The 20,501-nt window shown below is 41.4% G+C and overlaps 1 protein-coding gene across 3 annotated transcripts; it reads left to right on the top strand.

Moving 5' to 3' along the window:
* The first annotated feature begins 744 nt into the window (after positions 1-744).
* LOC311260336 (polycomb protein SCMH1) lies at positions 745-19,948 on the top strand. 3 transcript variants are annotated; one of them, XM_084358044.1, is made up of 17 exons: positions 745-854; positions 1,476-1,620; positions 3,642-3,713; positions 3,977-4,054; positions 4,285-4,355; positions 4,465-4,699; positions 5,254-5,342; positions 5,550-5,796; positions 10,328-10,572; positions 12,150-12,341; positions 13,209-13,335; positions 13,575-13,775; positions 14,119-14,289; positions 15,757-15,879; positions 17,354-17,485; positions 18,772-18,905; positions 19,067-19,948. In XM_084358044.1, the coding sequence occupies exons 3-17, from the start codon at positions 3,689-3,691 to the stop codon at positions 19,184-19,186; spliced, it is 2,190 nt and encodes a 729-aa protein (XP_084214170.1). In that variant the 5' UTR covers positions 745-854; positions 1,476-1,620; positions 3,642-3,688; the 3' UTR covers positions 19,187-19,948. The 3 variants fall into 3 exon arrangements, with proteins under 3 accessions (XP_084214170.1, XP_084214169.1, XP_084214171.1); XM_084358043.1 differs by lacking the exon at positions 745-854 and having other exon boundaries at positions 1,284-1,620; XM_084358045.1 differs by lacking the exon at positions 745-854 and having other exon boundaries at positions 1,284-1,620; positions 5,553-5,796.
* Positions 19,949-20,501: the final 553 nt, after the last annotated feature.

Raw genomic sequence — 20,501 nt, forward strand, 5'->3', positions numbered from 1 at the left:
ATATTTTGACACAGGATCTTTACTGTTTTTATAATTACTCAGAATTGTAACATTTACAATATTAATGAGGGAATAATTCAAACTCAGACATATTTTTTTTTCCATAACTGAAGACACAAGCTGTTCTCAGAGGAAAATAAAGTCCCCAGAACCCTGTTTGAAGCTAAAAAGGTGGCAGGGTCCGCCAAATACAAACAAAGTAAAGCGGTATGAAAGCATGTCCTTTAAGGTCAGTTTGTTTGTTGTTTGTTCAGTCATGAAGCAAAAACAGTGTGTTTATTTGGTTTGTTTTGTTTTTGGTTTGTTGTCTTCTGATTAAAATGTCTTTTTTTTTTTCTATTTTAAATTTCATATCGGTTTTTAATGCCATGCTTGAAATAAAACAAACAAAGGAACCTACACCATGCGCCTTAAAGCCACCATCACTGCTGCACCTTCGATCATTCAATCAGTAAACTTGATCACTTTTATTGCTGTTTTTATACCATTTTGCTATTTTACACTTACTATCTTTGCATTCTGTAATTATATTTGTGTCTCATGTACATACTGTTTTTGTTTTTATGTATTATTATTATTATTAGTAGTAGTAGTAGTATTGTGTACATTTTATTTAGAAATGATTATTTTCTGTGGTGGAGTGACAACAAACATCTTGAATCGTGTAGTACCGCCGTTTGGCCACCGGGGGTCGTTGTTTCGCCCTCACCCTCCTCCAGCTTCGCCTGCCCGTCTGTCTGACTGACTGCCCAACAAGAAATGTTGGCAAAACACCCCCTCCTCATCGTGTAGAAAAAAATGGCGGACAAGCGCTAAATCCACATCAGAAACAAACACACACGTTACAAAGCAAGGTAAACACCCTCGGATACACCGAGCAACGTCTCCTTTTGGGCTCGGCTTCAGCTTTGAGCCCACATTACCACCGGCTAGCCTCCGCGCGCTGGTGTACTCCCGTTGAGCTAATGCTAATATTTATAATCAGGTCAACGCTAGCTAGCGAGCCACCTAGCATGCTAAGCTAGCATCCTGGCCAGTAGGCATGTCTTGTGTGTAGCCGTGCGTAGCATAGCATGCTGGATGTGGCGTCTGCGCTGGCTGCGTGCGTGCTCGTCGTCCATTCAGTGTTATTTTCGTGTGGTTTATACACTTGAGGTCGCGCTAGCTCCCCGAGTGACCGAATTAGCGACGCCGTCACGTAAATGAGCATCTAAGCGCCCCATGCAAATACAGCACAGGAGCGGGCGGGCGGGGGTGGCGGCGGCGGAGGAGGAGGAGGGGGGTCCCCATGTGTTTGGCTTTGTGTTTTGAATGGAGCTCAACAGCCTGAGACGCGTTATTTCGGCCGTAAATGGAAACAGCGTCCCCCGTGTAGATGCCAGACGAGCGGTGCGAGCTGGACGTTGAGTTAGCAACGGGAGGAAGGTGTACCTGCTGAGCTCTCTTAACGCCTGGTCCTGCTGTCACTTTCCCAGACGGAAAAAACAAGGAGCGGGCCGCTTTAATTTGGACGCCACCCCCCCTCTTGGCGGAGGAAAAAGGCGCACTTCTATTGAAAAAAGGAAATCATCCGGAGGGGAGAGAGAGAGAGACGCTGCTGAACGGTTATGAAGTTTTAAGGTAGGTTTGTTTATATGAGCGAGCGTGTCTGTTATCGGTGTCTGTCTCGTCTTTGTCAACGCTTCCGAGCTAACTTGAGTTAATGTGTAAACAGCTCTCGTGATGCAGCTGCTGTGTTTTTTTCCCCTGACAGATTCAAATATTTGGCAGATGGTTAACAAGTGTGTGACTGTGTGGCTTGCACTCCTGGGCATGTTGTAAAAAAAGGATTTGCATGTTGTTCTTGTATCATGAACTGTATAATCTAGATTTTTGTTGTATAATATGTGTTTTTGGGGCTGTTTCTTGTTGCAGGACAGGAGAAACAGACACTTGAAGCACTTGTTTCTATCAGCTTGACCTGTTGACCTGTCATGTTGTGTCTGGCTGGAGTCACTGAGACTAAAACACATTTGCCCTTTGTCAAACATCCATCTTAGTAACTTTTACAATAAAGGGCAGTACTTTCTTTAATCAATAGGCGATAGGTTGTGATTGCTTTTGAGATTATTGCATGGGAATCGTCAAGCCACATCCTAAAACAAGGAGGGGATGTAGACTTTCATTCTTTCAAAAACAAGCATCATGTATATTATTTTTCAGCTCTTCGTTTAAACATGATATGTTCAAACTTTGTACATTCAGCAGGGCACTATTTTCTTTAATCGATAGGAATTATGAGATTATTGCATATAAGCGATCCAAGCTGAATGATACTGACTAAATTTTAAGGGAGATGATTTATTTTATGGCTATTTTGGAGGGTTTTAAATTGAGGCATTGCTGCTGGTGTTTCTGATAATATGTCCCCTGCGTTTACATCAATTACTGTCTGGGGATTGTTTGTACAGCAAGTAGCTTTTCATGTATTTTGATCTCCAAAGTGTGAAAAAGCCAATTAAATCCATATGTAGTACATTGTTGGCATGATCTTGGATGTCTTTGTTGAGCTCGCCTCTGGTTGCCTCCCATGACGACCCCCTGCCTGGAACGAGCGACAAAGATAACAAGGAGCAGCTCTCTGGTTTCCCTTTGAAACACAGTACAGTGTGCATGTGGTCGCCCGGCCTTGGATCTGATTACCCCAGAGGTTTTATCGGCGTGATCAGTTATTTGAGTTAATAAAAGATCTTATGCTTTTCATGACCCTGTCGTTAACATCCCTAACACCAAATTTTCCTACATTTATGTCCCCTTTTTTTAAAAAACAGCTCCCAACCTGATACACCCGCAGACATACAATACAAAAAAATACATAAAAAATAAGATTGTCCCAGACATGCTGTATCTGCAATGTCCCTAGCTTACATGACGGAAATATTCTCCATATATTGTCAGTCTGGTGATGTACAGTGAGTATGATTTTAAAGGTAGTTAAAATCGACTGTACATTAAGCCACACTCGAGGGGCACATAAATCAACAAGCACTACTTACAGATTGATTTTCTCTCTGTTATAATAAATAAAAAGAACCCAAATCTAAATCTTTATCTCCTTCAAATAAAGACAGGAAACCATATCATTGATCCACTTCTTCTTCTTCAAAATAACCCTTTTAGCAGCGTCATATATATATATCGCTTGTGCCAGCTCTTCGTTTTATGAGTTAATGTCTTTTCTCCTGTGCATCTTTTCCACAAGATCCTTCCTGACATATAAATGTATCTTTGAATTAAGTTACAGTACAGAATGAGCTTGTAATGACTTTCATACCAGCAGGTCAGTGAGGTTTAAGGGGATATGGTCGCTTAAAAGTATTCATAGAGGTTATATGATGCTTTGTTTGTTTTTTTAGGGCTGTTTTACTGCATCAAACACAAATATTTCCGATGCTGCCAGTGTCATTTCTAGGAAGAGGACGGATCTGGCGTCTTTGAATTGTTTGGATCGTGACTAAAATCCAAAATAATTTGATGAATGCAAGTGTCACACAGCAATGACAAACAAGACTCACCGAGTTTCGTATTTCAGACAGTTATTTATGATCCGACACAGCTTTAACATAACTGCTTTTTCTTTATTTTATTTTTTTTGTCTTCAGAGCGAAGGCCGCTGTTGTGTTGTGAGCTTGGTCAGTATTGCTGGAGCATGAGGAAACCTGTGCCACAGAAAGGTAAGAGTTTGTTATGCCATTCTCCGTACAGTTTTTTCTTCCAAATATTTCTAACATTAGTGTTCATAATAGCTCCCAGGTAAAGGCAAAGGTATGGCACATTTGAGTTTTTCTGTGTAGTCAGAATTGCATATTATCTTGTAATAGCCCTGTAATCCCAGACAACGTTCGGAGCAGTGAGTGTGGCAGGTATTGCGAGGTACTGACTGATGTGAAAATCACCCGTAGTTGAGAGATTATTCTGTCTTTCTTGGCCCCTGCAGCTATAGAGTGGAAAGATGCCCGAAGGATCAAGCATGCCCGGAGTGGACGGCCCTCCCGGGTGCCCTCACAGTACCAAGGTAAATAACCCACAGCAGCCGGTGATATATGAAGTGAGTTTGGGGCAATTCCAGCAGGAAACAGTGCCCAAGGATTTGCCTCAGCATTGGTTCATTAATCTTGCAGACAGATTTTCCTATCAATGTTGAAAAAATTCAACTCAAAGTGAATAAAACCTTCAACATTTATCAAACTTACCACTATGCTAATATGATATGAATCTCCTGTTGCTCCTCTTGTTCTCCTGCAGGTCATTTCAGTTGGGAGAAATACCTGAAAGAGACGGGTGCCGCCGCTGCACCCTCGTCTTGTTTCAGACAGGTGAGCATTGATAGTTAGATTATCTGACTTACTTTAACTCTTCCTCCACTGTCGTTGTTATTATGCCGCCACTCTTCAACTGTAATTCTGGTCTGTCGTCACCATCCAGAGCCTCACACCTCCACTTAACGAGTTCAAGGCAGGGATGAAGCTGGAGGCCCAGGACCCACGAAACACCACGTCCACCTGCATCGCCACGGTTGTGGGCCTGACAGGCTCGCGGCTGCGGCTGCGTTTGGATGGGTCCGACAACAAGAATGACTTCTGGCGCCTGGTAGACTCCTCGGAGATCCAGCCAATCGGCAACTGTGAGAAGAACGGGGGCATGTTGCAGCCACCACTGGGTAAGCACACAGACAATCCCACCGTGGTGCTTTTATTTTAAGTTTTCTACTGGCTTCGCTGTATCTTTTCTCAGTTCCTTTTTTTTTTGTTATTCATTTTGTCCACTAGATGTCAGTGACTGACAGCACAGAATGTTAGTGTCATTTTAAAGCCTATAAATAGAGTAAGTCTCCTTCCCAGGACATTTTTGATTGAATACCCAAGGGAAAAGACAGAAGAATACATTATTTAGACTCTTACTGCAAAGTGTCATTGATCATGGCTATCAAGATGACATCTTTTAATATCTTCAAATGCAAATATTTACACTTGAGAAGCCGGAGCCAGAGAAAGATGATCAGAAAGATACATTTTTTCCTTGAAAAATGACTGAAACGATAAATTGTTCATCAAAATAGTCGTAGGTTAATTTTTATTTGATTACTTAATTGATTACTTGTTGCATCTCTGATACTATGTCCATCATTTGTCTGTGTCAGTGTCACCATGTTCATCACACAAGCCTCAGATCCAAAGCTGGTGGAGTTATAACAACAATTCTCCTCTTCTCCAGGTTTCCGTCTCAATGCTTCCTCCTGGCCCATGTTCCTTTTAAAAACGTTAAATGGAGCTGAGATGGCACCCTCTCGCATCTTTCACAAGGTACCTGTACAAGGCTCACAAGCTCAACACACACACACATTAATACCAGAATTTTCCAGAAGCTTTTGGCTCGACTGTCCCACAGCAAAACATAACCAGCATTTTGTTGATTTTACTGTACTTCCCTGGTAAAAAAATGAATGCACAGATTCTCACACATGCCAACAACATACCTGACCCCCTTTATCCCCCCTCCATGTTCCCCAGCAGGAGCCTCCCGCCCCGGAGCAGAACTCCTTCCAGGTAGGAATGAAGCTGGAGGCGGTGGACCGCAAAAATCCCCACTTCATCTGCCCGGCCACAGTGGGTGCCCTGCGCGGTGTCGAGGTGCTGGTCACCTTTGACGGTTGGCGGGGGGCCTTTGACTACTACTGCCGCTATGACTCGCGTGACATCTTCCCCGTTGGCTGGTGCAGCCTCACTGGAGACAACCTTCAGCCACCTGGCACCAAAGGTCTGTTTGTCCAAATTACTAAAAATATGACATTGCACTTAAAGCTGCCAGTATTCCTGCTGCTTTCTGAGAGCCACAAACCAGCATTTCACACTGAGAGATTGGCAAGGTGTTAGAGAAGGAGCCAGGTTTTGACTTCTCTCTCAAGCTCTTTTTTAAATTATTTTTACAGTGACTTCTATCTGTTTTCATTTGAAATTAACCTCATCTAAGACGTTTAAGTAGTCTCAGAACCTGCGCACATAAAACCAGTGACAGAGAGCATTTCATAATTATGTTCCCGTGAGCACGTGGCTCAAACGTCCACACTGAAAACGCTCGCTCGCTCTTTCTTTTTTTTTTGCATCCCTGCATCCACACTAATGTTAAAGCTTCAGGAAATGGAAAATGTGTTCAAAACGCGGTTGATTGACATTTTCCCTTCTTTACAGTTACAACTTTGGCTGTTTTGTTTTTTTTGTTGCCATTTAGAGATCAGGGACTTCACTCAAGTCTCACTTTATCTCTTACTGACTTAAACCTGAGCAGAAGCCCAATCAGTGAGGTCCACTGAACACTGAAAACGCCTGTGTGGGTGTGAAGGCCTTTAAAAACCCAAGTTTGTTAAAATGAGGTTTATGCTATACATGGGGAAGACACACTGCATTACTGTATGTTACTATGTAGGATGCATTTATATTTGTATATTTTACCCAGGTTTTAACATTATGAACTTTTCTATCTAATCTAGGTCACTCTACATGGACTGCAACTAGTGGTTACAACTTGATACCATATTATTAATTACATGCAACAAACTGATATGTAATACGTGAATTAATAAAAGGGGTTTTTCAACTAAACATTTACTTTTGCCCGCCATGTTTCTGCCTTTATCAAAATCGGGAAGTAGTTATGTACCAACTTTTTCGCTGACTTTCCGAGCTGTTCTGACATGAGAGGGCCTTCATGTCAATTTCTCAGATTATTCCAACACCACATGAATGCGCAATCATACATAAAGGGCTTAATTAATACATCCATGGCTTACTGTCACTTTGATGCTGTTTCTGGGTTTGGTGGGTGCATCACAAGTTGCGATGTGATGGAATTACATCATCCTCCTGAAGGTATCATTAGCAACAGAGCATGAATCTGCTATTTTTAATTCCTAATGGTGTCGAATCGCTCTGCAGATTACGTTTTCTTTTCAACTGTTTCTGGTCCAGTTAGTAGACACGCCTGTGGTTTTGACTGCATTCGTGACACCATGTGAAAGTGAACAGTGTTCGTTTTTCTACTCTAAAAACAAGGAGTTTTTCTTGTCACCAGTCATTTTTCCCTTAAAGCTGGAGCCTTTCAGAAGTGGTCGCCAAGTAAACTTTCTCAGAACAAGAGCCAGAAGAGGCATGGGAACCACAGCGAGCAATTTGTTATACAAGAAACCTAAAAGGAGGAAGGGGATGCAAGGGTTATCAGCCACAAGGTCAACTGTACTCATCTGTTAGAATCCAGAGTATGTGAAGGAGTGGAAAAGGAAGGAGGGAAGTGGGGAGGCAGGACATGTCTTTGTAGCCTGTTAGTGTTTTATGAAGGCCTGGCAGTCACCCAGTTGGCAGAGTTGGGCAATGACGTGGTTGAAACGAGCCCGGGTGCCCCTCCACAGGCCTCCCTCTGGCACCCCGGCTAATGGTCTGATTAGACAACTCGGAGAATTGAGTTAAGCGAGGGGATAGAAACGAAGAGAAAAGACAGACATATGCTGTGGAAGGTGGATTGTTTACATTGTGAGCAGATGGTGGGCGGAGAGAAGAAGAGAAAGGAGGGAAAAGGGAAAGAAAAGGAGGAGCGACGCAGAGGAAGAGTGTTAGAAGAGGACAGGACAAGAGGAGAGGGTGAATCTGAGGACAGCTGTGCAGACTTTTTGACTTTTGTTTGGCCAAGAGAGGTGAGTAAAGATGAAGTTACAGAAATACAGTCGGAGTGATTTTAAGATTAAGAGCGCTTGAGAAGTTATCTTCCTGTAATATGAAGCTGGCAGTGGTGGCTTTGTGAACTCAATGAACTCGGTGCGTTCTGGTGAGAGGGGGAAAAAAGAAGGGTTTGCTTGTTACGCGTTTGTTTGGCTGTATTTACAAGCACTGCCATTGATCAGTGAGCATGTAACCTTGCGCTCTTTAAACCTTTTAAACATATCACTGATTCGTCTAATCTGTGTCGGATCAATCAGGTGTCTTGTTTTTCTTCTTCTTAGCTTCACCGTGGCTCCCCTATGGAAAGTAGCAGGAGCCTGCAGGCTGAGCTTTGTATTGATTGGTGTGCCCGTGTGAAAGTGTGTTTAATAAATACAGCCCCACGGGCCAAGACCTGTGTTAATGAATGTGGCCGCTCCTCTCGTAAATCTGTCCTGGGTTAATCCAGGATGAATACCAGTGCGTTTTCGGTTGTGTATGTTGTGTGTGCGTGTGCGTGTGTGTGTGCCGGCTTGCAGGTGCATGTGAAGCCAGACATCCAGGCTATACTGTTTCTTTCTTCTGTGTGGTTGTGTCTTCATGCACACATTCTTGATGTTTTGCCAGCTGTGTTGCTTTATATAAAGTAAACCGCTAACATGGCTCTTTTTATTTAATTAACATGGGACCTAAATGGTTTTACCATGTGCACGTTCCCTCAGTGGTTCATGTGATTTCTGAAACGCTTCCTATCAAGAAAAGAAGGGTGTGTGTTCACGGGTGGGAGTGTTAGAGATATACTTTAAGACTGTCTTGCAGCTGTCAGCAGCTTGCTTCTTTATTGCTCGGGCTTTTAAAGCGTTCACACATTTCTCCTTTTTATTCTCGCCAGCAGGGACTTGAAGGTAGACCCAAAGACAGTCATCTTTAATTACCTCTGCTCTTTCTTTCAAAACGGCTCCTTCACCTCTTGCCTTATATCTTTCACTCCTTGTTTTTCCTCTGCTTTATCATCATCCTCTGTTGGTTGTTATTGCTCACAGTTAATGCAATGTAATACCTGTTTGTCTGATTATAAGGATCATAATGATAGTTTATTTGCTTATTTTTAGTGTTACCAGGCCTTGCAGAAGGTTAGGCTTTATTTACTCAGGTTTTGAGTTATCAGTCCGTTGGATTAACACCGCCATCTCAATAAATTAAGTGGAAGTGAGTGGGATCTTGCTATAGGTTCCAGTCCTGATTTGTAAAACTATTGTTTACTAACTACAGTTAGTTTACAAATAATTGCATTCTGTTTGTATTTACATCTTACGGATATTGGCAGTATAAAATTGAAAAGTTGTAGTAAAAAATGAAACAGGAGCAACTGTTAATCAGATCCACAGTCCTGGTTGTGAGCAGTTTCCAATGGAAGTACTTTCTACTGAAGGAAAAGTTGAAATGAAAACTCTGTTGTGTGGACGATCCAGAGTAATGGGAACTATTTCTCGTAAGACATGTTCTCAAAATCTGGGCAAAAAGCCTCAAACCTAATGTATGAGTAGACACCATTACAGCCTGGAAAATATATTTGTTATGTGGATGCATCATATGGATGTCTTACTGCAAGGCACCATATCACGATACACTGTTTAACCTATTATTTCCCCCTACCTTAATCTGACTATCATGTAGAGAAGTCTTGTTGCAGTGAGTCGGTGCTGTGACCTCATTTACGTACAAAAGAAAACCAGCTAAACACTCTTGAGTTCACTGAACGGTTAAAACTGGCAGAAAGAGCAGCCTTATGAAGTGAATCAGAGCGTGCACTTCTTGATGTAACCTCTCACCCTTCTTCCTTCTCTCGCTGTGAAGCACACTACAGTTGGAGAGACCTAGTCTGCTGTCCTCAGGCTTGTAACTGAGGGAAGGAAGTTCAAGTGAGGAAAAGTGTTTCACCGCTGAGAATGTTTGACCTTCTCTGCTGCTGTGTTGCTGTGAGACGCTCGAGCTCAGGTGTTATGAGCGGTCTGGATTTAGTTCTGCACTGAACCGCTGAAGGATTTTTGACTTGCAAAACGTTTGATGCTATGCAATGTGAAAATTAAGTGGTACAGTACTTGTTGTTCAGCACTTAGAGGTATTTTGAACGTAGGTGAGGGATGGTGATACCTGATGTGCCACATGCAATCAGAGTGTGTAATGTGTACAAACTGTCTTCGTGGATCGCTGAAGCTATAATGAAATGGGGACATTGCCAACAGCATAGAGGTTCTTGGCTGTGTGTGCAGTCGGGTTCATCACTCATTCAGCTGTGTCTTAGTGATATGTGCTCGTCAGGTGATGAGTTGATTGATTTCTACGATCACTCACATAAAGACATATTGTAGTCTAGGTTTCAGATGACCAAAGAAATATTTTTTCTGAACTCACAAAATGAAATTAATGAGAAAATAACTGCTCTGACTGTGCAGACATTATTACATTTCTCCGTGCCCCCTGTGATTCAATGTGGGGCCTGAAGCTTTAATTCTTAATTAGCTCCTTTTCACTGTTAAGTCACTGCTTTTTACTCAACTCGCCTTCTCGCGTGTGTCTGCCCGTCTTTGCCCATGCAGTAGTGTTGCCTAAGAGCCTTGGGGCATTGACAGACGGGAGTGTGGAGAGCCCAGCCATGCACCCCACCCCCACGGTGGGCAGACCTCCAGGTCAGAGAGGACGGAAGCCAGGCCGCAGGAAAACCAAGATGACGGGGCTCTGGAGTCAGAAGAGCTCAGCGTTGGGACCACAGAGCATCCAGCCAGGCAAAGGCCTGGAGCCCATCAAGGTCCCCAAGAAACGAGGGCCTAAGCCTGGCAGCAAGGTAGGCATGAAGTGGTTTAGTGTTAACATCAGGGACAAACGGTTGCCTTTACTTGCAAGGTCCAACATTGCAAAAAACATATTTATTCATTTACATCTAATAGTATCTAATCATGCAGATCGTTTTTGTTTTATTTTCCCCAGGTTTTGCGATATCTGTGTCTAAAATTCTTGCCTCTTCCCCCATAACTCGTGCTCAGACTACACAAGTTTTTAAATCCTAGGAAACTTTGAAATCAGGTTGCATCACACACCGAATGAGAAACTTCACAGATGTTTTCTCTCTAATTGCAAACATGCGCACACTGCTAGATTTCAAACAGCACATCACGCACTACAGACCATTATAAAGATTATCTTGTCAGCGGGAGCAATAAACTACCACACGTGATTTTAGGTGATCTCATAGGGAAGCAGATGTAAACAAAATGGAGACATGGAGCAACAGCCTGCTACAGTCAGACGTTCACTGCCATTCGAAGGGGCAAAAAAAAGTTTTATGTCCTGTGGTGAAGCAAAACTGCATCTTAGCTTTGCGTGGAGTTCAACTTTGTTGACCTATGACTGGTGAAGTCGCTGCCTCAACCAATAGCAAAGTCGTGTATGTGCTTCACCCCACATATGCACTACAAACCAGCAAAGCGAGTTCCTTGTGCCTCACATCCTGCACCTCCCACATTCAGCCCTTGCAGGCAATTTTCATTCACCTGCATTTGCGTATGTCTGACTGCAACCTAATGCTTTTTAATGAGAAAAAGGAAAAGCAGAAGACTAAATGAGTCTGTGTGAGAAAATGGCTGGGCTGACTCGTTCAACACAGGTTGTCTGTTGTGAAAACTGTAGGTAAGATTTTAATGTCAGTCAACAGTAATGTGGCAGCTAATGTTAGCCTCAAGGGCTAGAATGTATACTATTGCTTGGCACAATCGTCAGCAGCTCCAGGACAAATTAACATTTACACTAACACTAACATTTAGTCCTCTCATTTACACATACTTCTCCTTGTAGACTTGTTTTTCTCATTGGCTATTGTGATCAGCCAGATTTTCACTCCTAAATGTCAAACATGTTTGAAATTATTGAGGCAGCCGGATGAGTCTAAGCATAGTTTGGGAGGTTTAAGGCTGGATCTGTAAACCCTCACATTACCAGAAAATTTGGACTCAGCATTAGTACCTGCTAAGATCCTAGACCAGATTTCCTGTCCCCAAACTCCTGTAGTCTGAGCCAGGTTATGCACTGGAGGAGAGAACTACACTTTTGATACTTCTGTTCATAGTGACGTCTGTGAATTATCCAGAGAGATTTGGAAAGACATGTTGCTGTTGAATTTTTCACTGCTGTGAGCACCACAGACAGATTTGCTTCCACCTCAGGTTTTCTTGTGGTGGCAGGGAAACCTCAGAGAAGCCGCAAATATGCTGAAAAACCAAGAGACAAAAAAAAAAACGACTCGCTCTTCATGTCTAAATGCTATTGGCTATTTCACAGGCCTTGGATGCATGTAAAGGTCTTTGACCTTGACCTAGGGGAGCATTTACACTTGACTCTTGTGTTTCCTTTGCTCTTTGTTCACAGTTGGGCTGGGCAAAGAGAGCAGGCTGGCTGGAAGATGCCATGGCTGGCCCAGGACGACCAGTTACAGGCCCAGGGCGTACCAGGGGCAGATTGCCTGCCAACTGGGCACAGAGGATAGCACTGCAGCAGGCCCAGACTCAGGCAGATCCTATCAAGATCCCAAAGAAAAGAGGGCCCAAGCCAGGCAGCAAGGTAGAACATAAACATTATCACAGACATCACAGACCCACACAATACACCATTATAGCATTTGGCTGCATGAGATTTTAAGTTGTCCAGTGTAATCCACCTTTACTTTTACCCAAAATAAAAGAAGAAATTCTGTTGATAAGCTTATTCTCTCTGCCACATCCTGCTCACGTCTCAAGAGATTAGGTGTTAAAATTGTTGGCAACTTGGCAAAAAGGCTATCAGCATGTTGCTGTCATGGGTTAAAATTTATGAACAAATGCCATCCTGTTTTTGATGTTTTTCAAGTACGGCAGATTGAGCTGGTTTACATATCAAAGGCACCGCCAGCTCCAAAAACACAGTGGTTGTCCACAGCAAATGTTGGCTGTATCCGGTTTATATGCTGGCACCCGTCAGGTCCCAATAAATAGTGATGAGACATTAATCAGAGTCATGAATTTTTCTTTTGATCTTTGCAAATTTTGTTTTCTGATGTTACACCATGTTAGATTTACAGAAAGGCACTTTGATTTATGAGTTGATGCACGATTTGGGATTTTTGACAATATCTGATTTGCCGATTTTTTTCCACCTCATTTTGGCTAATTGCCGATCCATCGTATGCACATATTATTTTGTACCTTTATCGTGATGAGCCACTGGCAGGTGCAGACATATGATGCTTTTCAAAATGTGATGAATCCACAGTGTAAAGTAAGAAAACATCGTCAGCTTCGCGTGTCACATGCTCATAATTTAAGGACATCTTATTGACCTGTCGTATCAGCAGAAATGTCGGTGAAATGCCGATATTATCGTGCATCCCTATATATTGAACCAGTCTCATCAGATGCTGTAAAATGGTTGAATGTGTGTGTTTGTATCCAGAGAAAACCACGTGTGGTACCTAATCCAGTCCCCACGTCTCCCACCAGCAGCACCCCAGAGCCCGACACCAGCACTGTGCCTCTGGACAACGCCACCATCCCAAACTCTGCACTTCAGGCTCCCACAGGTACACGACATCCACAGCCCTGCACATACTGTAAATTGTTATTGAGTATACCTTTCTGGGATGGTTGGTGCATGTGTAAGACAAACTGTTCAAATAAACACACACAGAATCAACAAAATCGGATGGATAGTGATAATGGTTTAAAACAATCATAGTGGTCCTTATATGTAATTACAATGGATCAAATAAGTCATATAATCTCCATTATTTTCTCCTCTTCTTCTTGTTTTGCCCCCTAGTTTGTGTTTACCTAAACAAGTACGGCAAAGTGGGACCCCATTTGGACCAGCGACGTATCCAGCAGCTCCCGGACCACTTTGGGCCAGGCCGGGCCTCTTCGGTGCTTCAGCAGTGCGTTCAAGCTTGTGTGGACTCTGCCCACAACCAGGGCACAGTGTTCTCCTGCCTCAAGTCTGGACAAGGAGGCGAAGTTATTTCAGGTTGGAATTACAGTCTTACCACTCTCGTCCTTTTGTGGGAAGTCTTCATGAAACAGCATTTTAAAAGGAGTTGTTAACTTGTGTGTTCTGGTTTTATCACATCTTTGTTCAAATACCTTTGATTAAAGTTGAATGTAGTTCTGATGTCCAAGGATCTTGCCTTTTTATGTGTAATTTCTTTTGTAGTTGCCACATAAACATTTAAAAAAACCTCTGTATAAAGCTTGTCTCACATCAGTGAACATGTTGCTTTTCCTCATTTTGGAAAATGTTAAACAAAAGACCGTAACTCACTGAACAGAATATGATCCTATGTTCTTTTGCCCCTGTTTGTCCTGTCTAGCCTACTTTGACCAGCAGCAGCACACCCTGACCCTTCCCACAGTCAGCAGTGTCACCTACGTCCTCCGCTTCCTTGAAAAACTCTGCCACAACCTTCACTGCGACCCTCTGTTTGGAAGCCAGCCTGTGGCCAGAGGAGGCCTGCACTACGACAGTCACACATACAACGCAGGTCAGTGCTATTACTCACATTTACATTGTGATTTTTTTTTTTGTTGGCTCAGGTCGAAACATGTCAGTTTAATTGTTGGTCTTTTTATCGTGTGTCATTTTTTCCAAGTTCTTTTGAGATATAAACTCCTACTGCTGAAGTTGGCAGTCAGCTTGTAAATAGAGACAGAGCGCAACATGTTGTACTCTGCAAACTCTGCGCATCAGAGGGGTAAATACCTGTAAAAATGTGCAAAATGTTTTGTAGCAGTTGTGTATTCTTTCTTCTGTGGTGTGACGAATCAACCAGCTTTATTGTAATACGCTTCAGAAATTGCTGAAAAACTAAATAAAATTAAAAAAAAGAAATTAGCTAGAAATATTTCAGCTTAACTGTCAATATGCAAGTTACACCACAAAGAATTTTTTTTATAAAGCAACAATTATGCTACCAAAATCACCAATACCATGGTGAGTTAAACAAATTACAACAAACCAATGTCAGAAAAACATTTGATATTAAATTTAGAAACCCTCTTGAACACACCACCTGCAGAAATAACACTTTTACCAGCAAAACCAAACTTATTAAAGTATTTTAGCAGAGCTTGTTACAAATCAAAAAGCTTGCTGCACACATAATGTGAGGCATACTGAGTGTGAGGATCCCACAATTTTCCTATTCCTCCTGCTGGTGCCTATTACCTGTATCCACTTTTGTTTTCTTAAAGGCTCAGTTTGGTTCAGCTGGTTATAAAAACTGGGTTCTTCACCCTGTTGAGAGTAAATCCCTCATCACAGTAGCTTTTAGGTATGTTTCTGTTGTGTGCCAGCAGATGGTTGTGTCAAGGAGGCAGCTTCACACAGCATGAAGTCAATGGAGAGCGATTAATTGTTTTCCCCTCTGGTGTGGGTGGGCGAGAGGTGCAACATGCACCCCCCTGAGTGTCTGCACAATATGTTTTACACTGCTGCACGAAGGACGAATAACATGTTTTAATGTGGACAACATAAATACAATACAGAAATGTTGGCTGCTAGCTGTACTCACAATGTTCTGCACTGAAGTGGAGCTGCATGAAATATGTTATTATTTTTTATTATGATATTTGTTGTGAATGCTGTGGATCTGTGTTCATGTAGAGGGTTCAACTATTCAAATGGAGGATTGCTAGTGTGTGTTCTTGCTGATGCTGTTTTAGTTTCCTAAAGTTATTAATTAATTAATGACTAATGGTAAAACATTACTCATAATCCAATATTCACTGACAAGAACCGAAGTCAGTGTATTTAAAGGTGTATCTACTTGGAGAGGGTTGATATCCCTAGTATGGAAAATAGAGAAAATTATTATTTATTTATTATTACGTTTTTTGGTTGTTGTTGTTGTTGTTTCTTTCACCATTCAGGCTCTTTGATCAAAAGGAGAGTGTACCTCTTTCACCTCTGACTGTCTCAACTGTTTCCTCCATATTTATGATGTTTTTAGAGAGGAGAAGTTTTGGAGACAGTCTGACGACGGGTCCGGGCCGAGGCACTAAGCGCTTCCTCCAGGACTACAACAGTCCCCTTCCTCAGAAACTGGCCAAAATCCCCCGGCACTCCACTGATGGTGTGTAACTTTTGTGGTTGCCTGATTTACATTTTTTCCCTTTTCATCTCCCCTGGGCCTTTATTGCTTTATCTCATAAATCAGAAAAAAAGGTTGATTTCCTGCTTGTGTATAATTAGTCAGAGCGAGTGAAAAATATATTTCTTTGACTGTAGAGGTTGGTATTAGTAGTCATATGGTAGTCATCACATCTAGACAAAGAACAATGTGACCCAGTGTGCTCACCCCTAATAAGGCTGCTTTTAATGATTAGCTTTAAGTCAACAATTAGAACAGTAATAACTTATTTCTCCTTGGAGGATAATACGTCAGCTCTTGTGCACCCAATACTTTTTTCATTTGGCCACACTCACTTTGTGCATTGCTGGATCAATGTCTGTTTGTCTTCGCATTTATTTATATTGTATAATTGGTGGCTCTAAATGCTAATGCTGCTCTCAAATTTTATGTAAGACACTTCTAACAATGACCTACTCTGAGTTGTCCACTAAATCCTTATAGAATCATATAAAAGGAGACAGTAAAAGAGAAGAAGCGCTTGGCTCAGGAGTGAGTGCTATTGAGTTCTGGGGCAGGAGGTTAATCATTTAATCATCTTTCTATTTCCTTAGATTTTAATTAAGTTAATGGAATATTTGAAGAGATTTATGTAAAAGGGTAATGTCCCCCTTTAAAGGGCCCTACACTCACAAGGCCATAACACACAGTCAAATCACTGAAGCACTTTCTGAGGGTTACATCAAATATTACTGAAGTATACAGTGCCTAAAAAAAAGTATACACCCCTTTGGATGTTTTCCACTTTTATTGCCTTCATAAATGGAATCATGGTCAATATAATTTGGCTTTTTTGAAAAGATCTTACAACAAGAAAAGCTCCTTAATGTCGAAGTGAAAACAGATTTCTACAAAGTGTCAATTAATTAAAGATATATAATGTAAAATAAGTGATTGCATAAGTATGCACCCCCTTTAAAGTGACTGACCTAATTCATCAGAGGTCTAGCCATTTGGTGCTAATAGTCTCATGGTTAGTGAAATGGAGATTACCTGAGTACAGTGAATGTGTCTCAGGTGATAGAGACACCTGTGTCTGAAGGTCCAGTCACTGGTTAATCAGTACTCCTGGCTACAGTTACACCGTGAAGACAAAAGATCACTCCAAGCTACTCCGTGAAAAGGTTATTGAAAAACATAGATTAGGGGATGGATACAAAAACATTTCAAGTCACTGAACAACATGTAGAAATCTGTTTTCACTTTGACATTAAAGAGTGTTTTCAAGTTTTTTTTGTCAAATTATTTTGACCATGATTCCATTTATAAAAGCAATAAAAGGGGAAAACATCCAAGGGGGTGAATACTTTTTATAGGCACTGTATCATGAAAATGAGTTGCTTTTGTTATGTTGGTAATGTTAAAGCATCTATGTGTTTATTTTACTGGCGAGTCTTCTGTTTGCATTGTCCTTCAGGCGAGTCCTTCATGGAGAACAGTGTTGCGGCACCAGAGCACTTAAAGAAGAGCCCTCTCTCTCCAAACTCTACGGTACAAACTCCTGGCCTGAGGTCTCCCTCCAAGCTGCTGCATCACAACAACTCTACAGGTAGGAGGAGACACAGATAAAGGAAACACTGCCGCTCTCTATTTTATTTAAATGCTTAATTGAAAAAATAAGACACCAGAACAGTGCACAGTGGTTTATAAACAATCATTTAACCTTTATCAGAACTGCAGAAATACAGCGTTCATGTTACAAAGTAAATCTACCAGAAATGTGTGCTTGCTTGCACATTATTAATTACTCAATGTAGTATTTTGCCAGAGGACAACCCTGCATGTTTAGCCCTCTGTGTTGGTGCCAAGCTGCAACCTCCAGGGCTGAAAAATGAAGCCAACATGGAAGTGCCAAAAACTGCAGTTCCTCAAATGTCCACCTGAGACACCAAAAGCAATCAATCCGCATATACACCCATATTAAAATGCCTAAATTTAAAGCAGAAATAATCATGTTACAGCCTGGGTTTTATAGCAGATTTCCACGTTCATGGCAACTGTAATGAGGGTGGATTATAATATAACTCGTTCAAATTATATTAAGGTTTAAAGTTAAGGCTAATTGAGGGCGAGGCTGCTTTGAGTGACAGCTAGCCGCAAGCTGTCTAACTAGCTGTCAGTAAACAGGCTTCATGTGACCCGCCTCCGCGCCACCCTGCTCCGCCTTTATACCCAATTTTTGATTAGCGGGGAGGTAAGAAGAGTCGGGCACTGCCAAGATGGTGCTGCTGGAGCCACATTACTGAGCTTCACAGTAGCATGACACCACAGAGACCTTTTTATACGGTCTATGGTTGGCACCTTTTCTGCATCCCTGGAAAGGCCTCATTTTAATCAATGAGGGGGCTGCTTTTTTCCCCCAACTAATGCTGTTGTCTGTCTGAACGGCTTAGAATAAGAAAAATCCTATTGAGTAAACACCAAGTAGGCTTTAAACCAGTACAGTTTTTAAGGCTGTAAGGATACATTTGAAAGTTTTTGCACGTCTTATAGTAGCTGAATAAAAGACATAAAGACATGTTGTTTGCTGCAAAAGTTTTTTTTTTGTTTGTTTGTTTTTTGTCTGTTTTGTGTTTTGTTTTTGATTGTGTGTATGGTCTTGTATTATATGTCATCATATTGTGACAGCAGAAAGCTGTGGTTATATGTTGCTCTCCTGATGAGTATTTGTTTTGCTGTCTCAAATAAAAATGTAAAAGAAAGTTTTTTGGTATTGCAAGCTTAAGTGTATTATAGCACTTGGTCAGTTAGTGGATCAAATTATCATTGAGGTAAGATAACATATTTCATAGCAGATTATGGATTTGATATGAGTTTGTGCTTTTACATTTCCAGGCTCAGGCAGTTTCCGGGAAAGCCCGAGGCCAAGCGGTCAAGACCCAAATCTGTGGACCGTTGAGGACGTCATGCAGTATATCAGAGATATCGATCCAGTGCTGGCTCCACATGCTGACCTTTTCAGAAAACACGTACGTATCTCTCATAATGGTGAAGATGCTACAAACATATACGTTCAGTATTGTGGATTACTCTCGACATTTTGGTTTACTAGCTTTAACTTGGTGGACAGCTTTTCTAAAAAAACAGGGTTAGGGTTACTTTTAATTTTCCCTCCCTCCTTCTGCTACAGGAGATTGACGGCAAAGCACTCCTGTTGCTGCGAAGCGACATGATGATGAAATATATGGGCTTGAAGCTCGGTCCCGCCCTCAAACTCACCTTCCACATCGACAAGCTCAAACGGGTTTGAGGTCAGCCAATCAGCCGTAGCCTTCCAAAGGACTTAACTCCAACCCCATCTCCCTGTTCTAGGATCAGTATATCATGCACTGCATATCGGACATATTCTGACCATTTACATGTAGCAGCTTCCATCAATATCTGGTATTATATACCCCTGTCCTGACCTCATCCAATGAGGAATGTTTATTTTGTGTAGCACAATCCAGCCCTAAGGCAGCATGGGATACGTAGGATTACCCACTTGTCCGTCATCTGTTTTGCATTTCAGTATAACTTGAAGAGTCATATGTGGCCATTTCAACTGTAAAAGGCTTTTTGTGGCCTGCTTTTATTATGTTACATTTATTCTGTAAATTTCATATTTTGTACTTCACGGATATATGGACTTGTATTTTTGCCTTTTTCAACGGTTTGTGTTGGATATGCTAAAAGAAAAAACCCTAAAGGAAGAAAAGAAAACACTACATTCATCCCAATAGTTGGGAACGCTTCTGATTAATGTCTCTGTTTGAGGCACAATTTTTGCAACTACAATAATATTAATTATAGTTAGAAAAACATGTTTTATGAAAGGATAAAAAAACACTTTATTCTAAAAATACTGCCATGAGGAAATCTGTTTCTTTCTCTTATTCTGGATGTTGTTTACAATGCCTTGTCTTGTCTTTGTTATTTGTACTTTTTTAATTTTTTATACTATATTATTAGAGTTCCTACATGGAGAACCCTATCATACTTAACATTGTTCAATAAATATATAATAATTCAACTGCTGGTTTATTTTCTCCGCTATGTTGACCTTTAAAGTCTTAATCTGTGATCACATCTTTTTTCCACTCTTGTGTTTACACTGTGTTGTTACGTAAATTGTGTTGTTTAGTTGTTATGTGAAATTGGACAATACTTTCCGATACAAACCCGTTCATTATTCCTGACCTTTCCATATAGACCCATTCTGTGACATACAAATGTAGGTTTGACAGGTCTGACATTTTGAGGCTGTAATAGGTTGTTTGTTTTTAACTTGATGAGTTTGCAGGTTTGAAAACACATTTAAATTAATGACATTATTATGATTTAAATCATAATGTTTTCTCAGACTGCATTCAGTGCCATGTGCAGTTTTGTTTGTTTTCATTTTCAGTAGTTCACCAACAGAGGGCAGCACAGCCCTGTCTACCTTTTTGCAGTCATGTCTCCTTGCCTTTTCTCCTTGGGACTCACTGACATGCTCTGCCATGGGTGGCCATATCTCCATCTGGTAGACTCAGCATGATAATCTCACTGATATTTTTATACCATGTAAAGATTACTTCATATGC

The sequence above is a fragment of the Pagrus pagrus genome, assembly GCF_965226575.1.
Source record: "Pagrus pagrus genome assembly, chromosome: 7".
NCBI lineage: Eukaryota > Metazoa > Chordata > Actinopteri > Spariformes > Sparidae > Pagrus > Pagrus pagrus.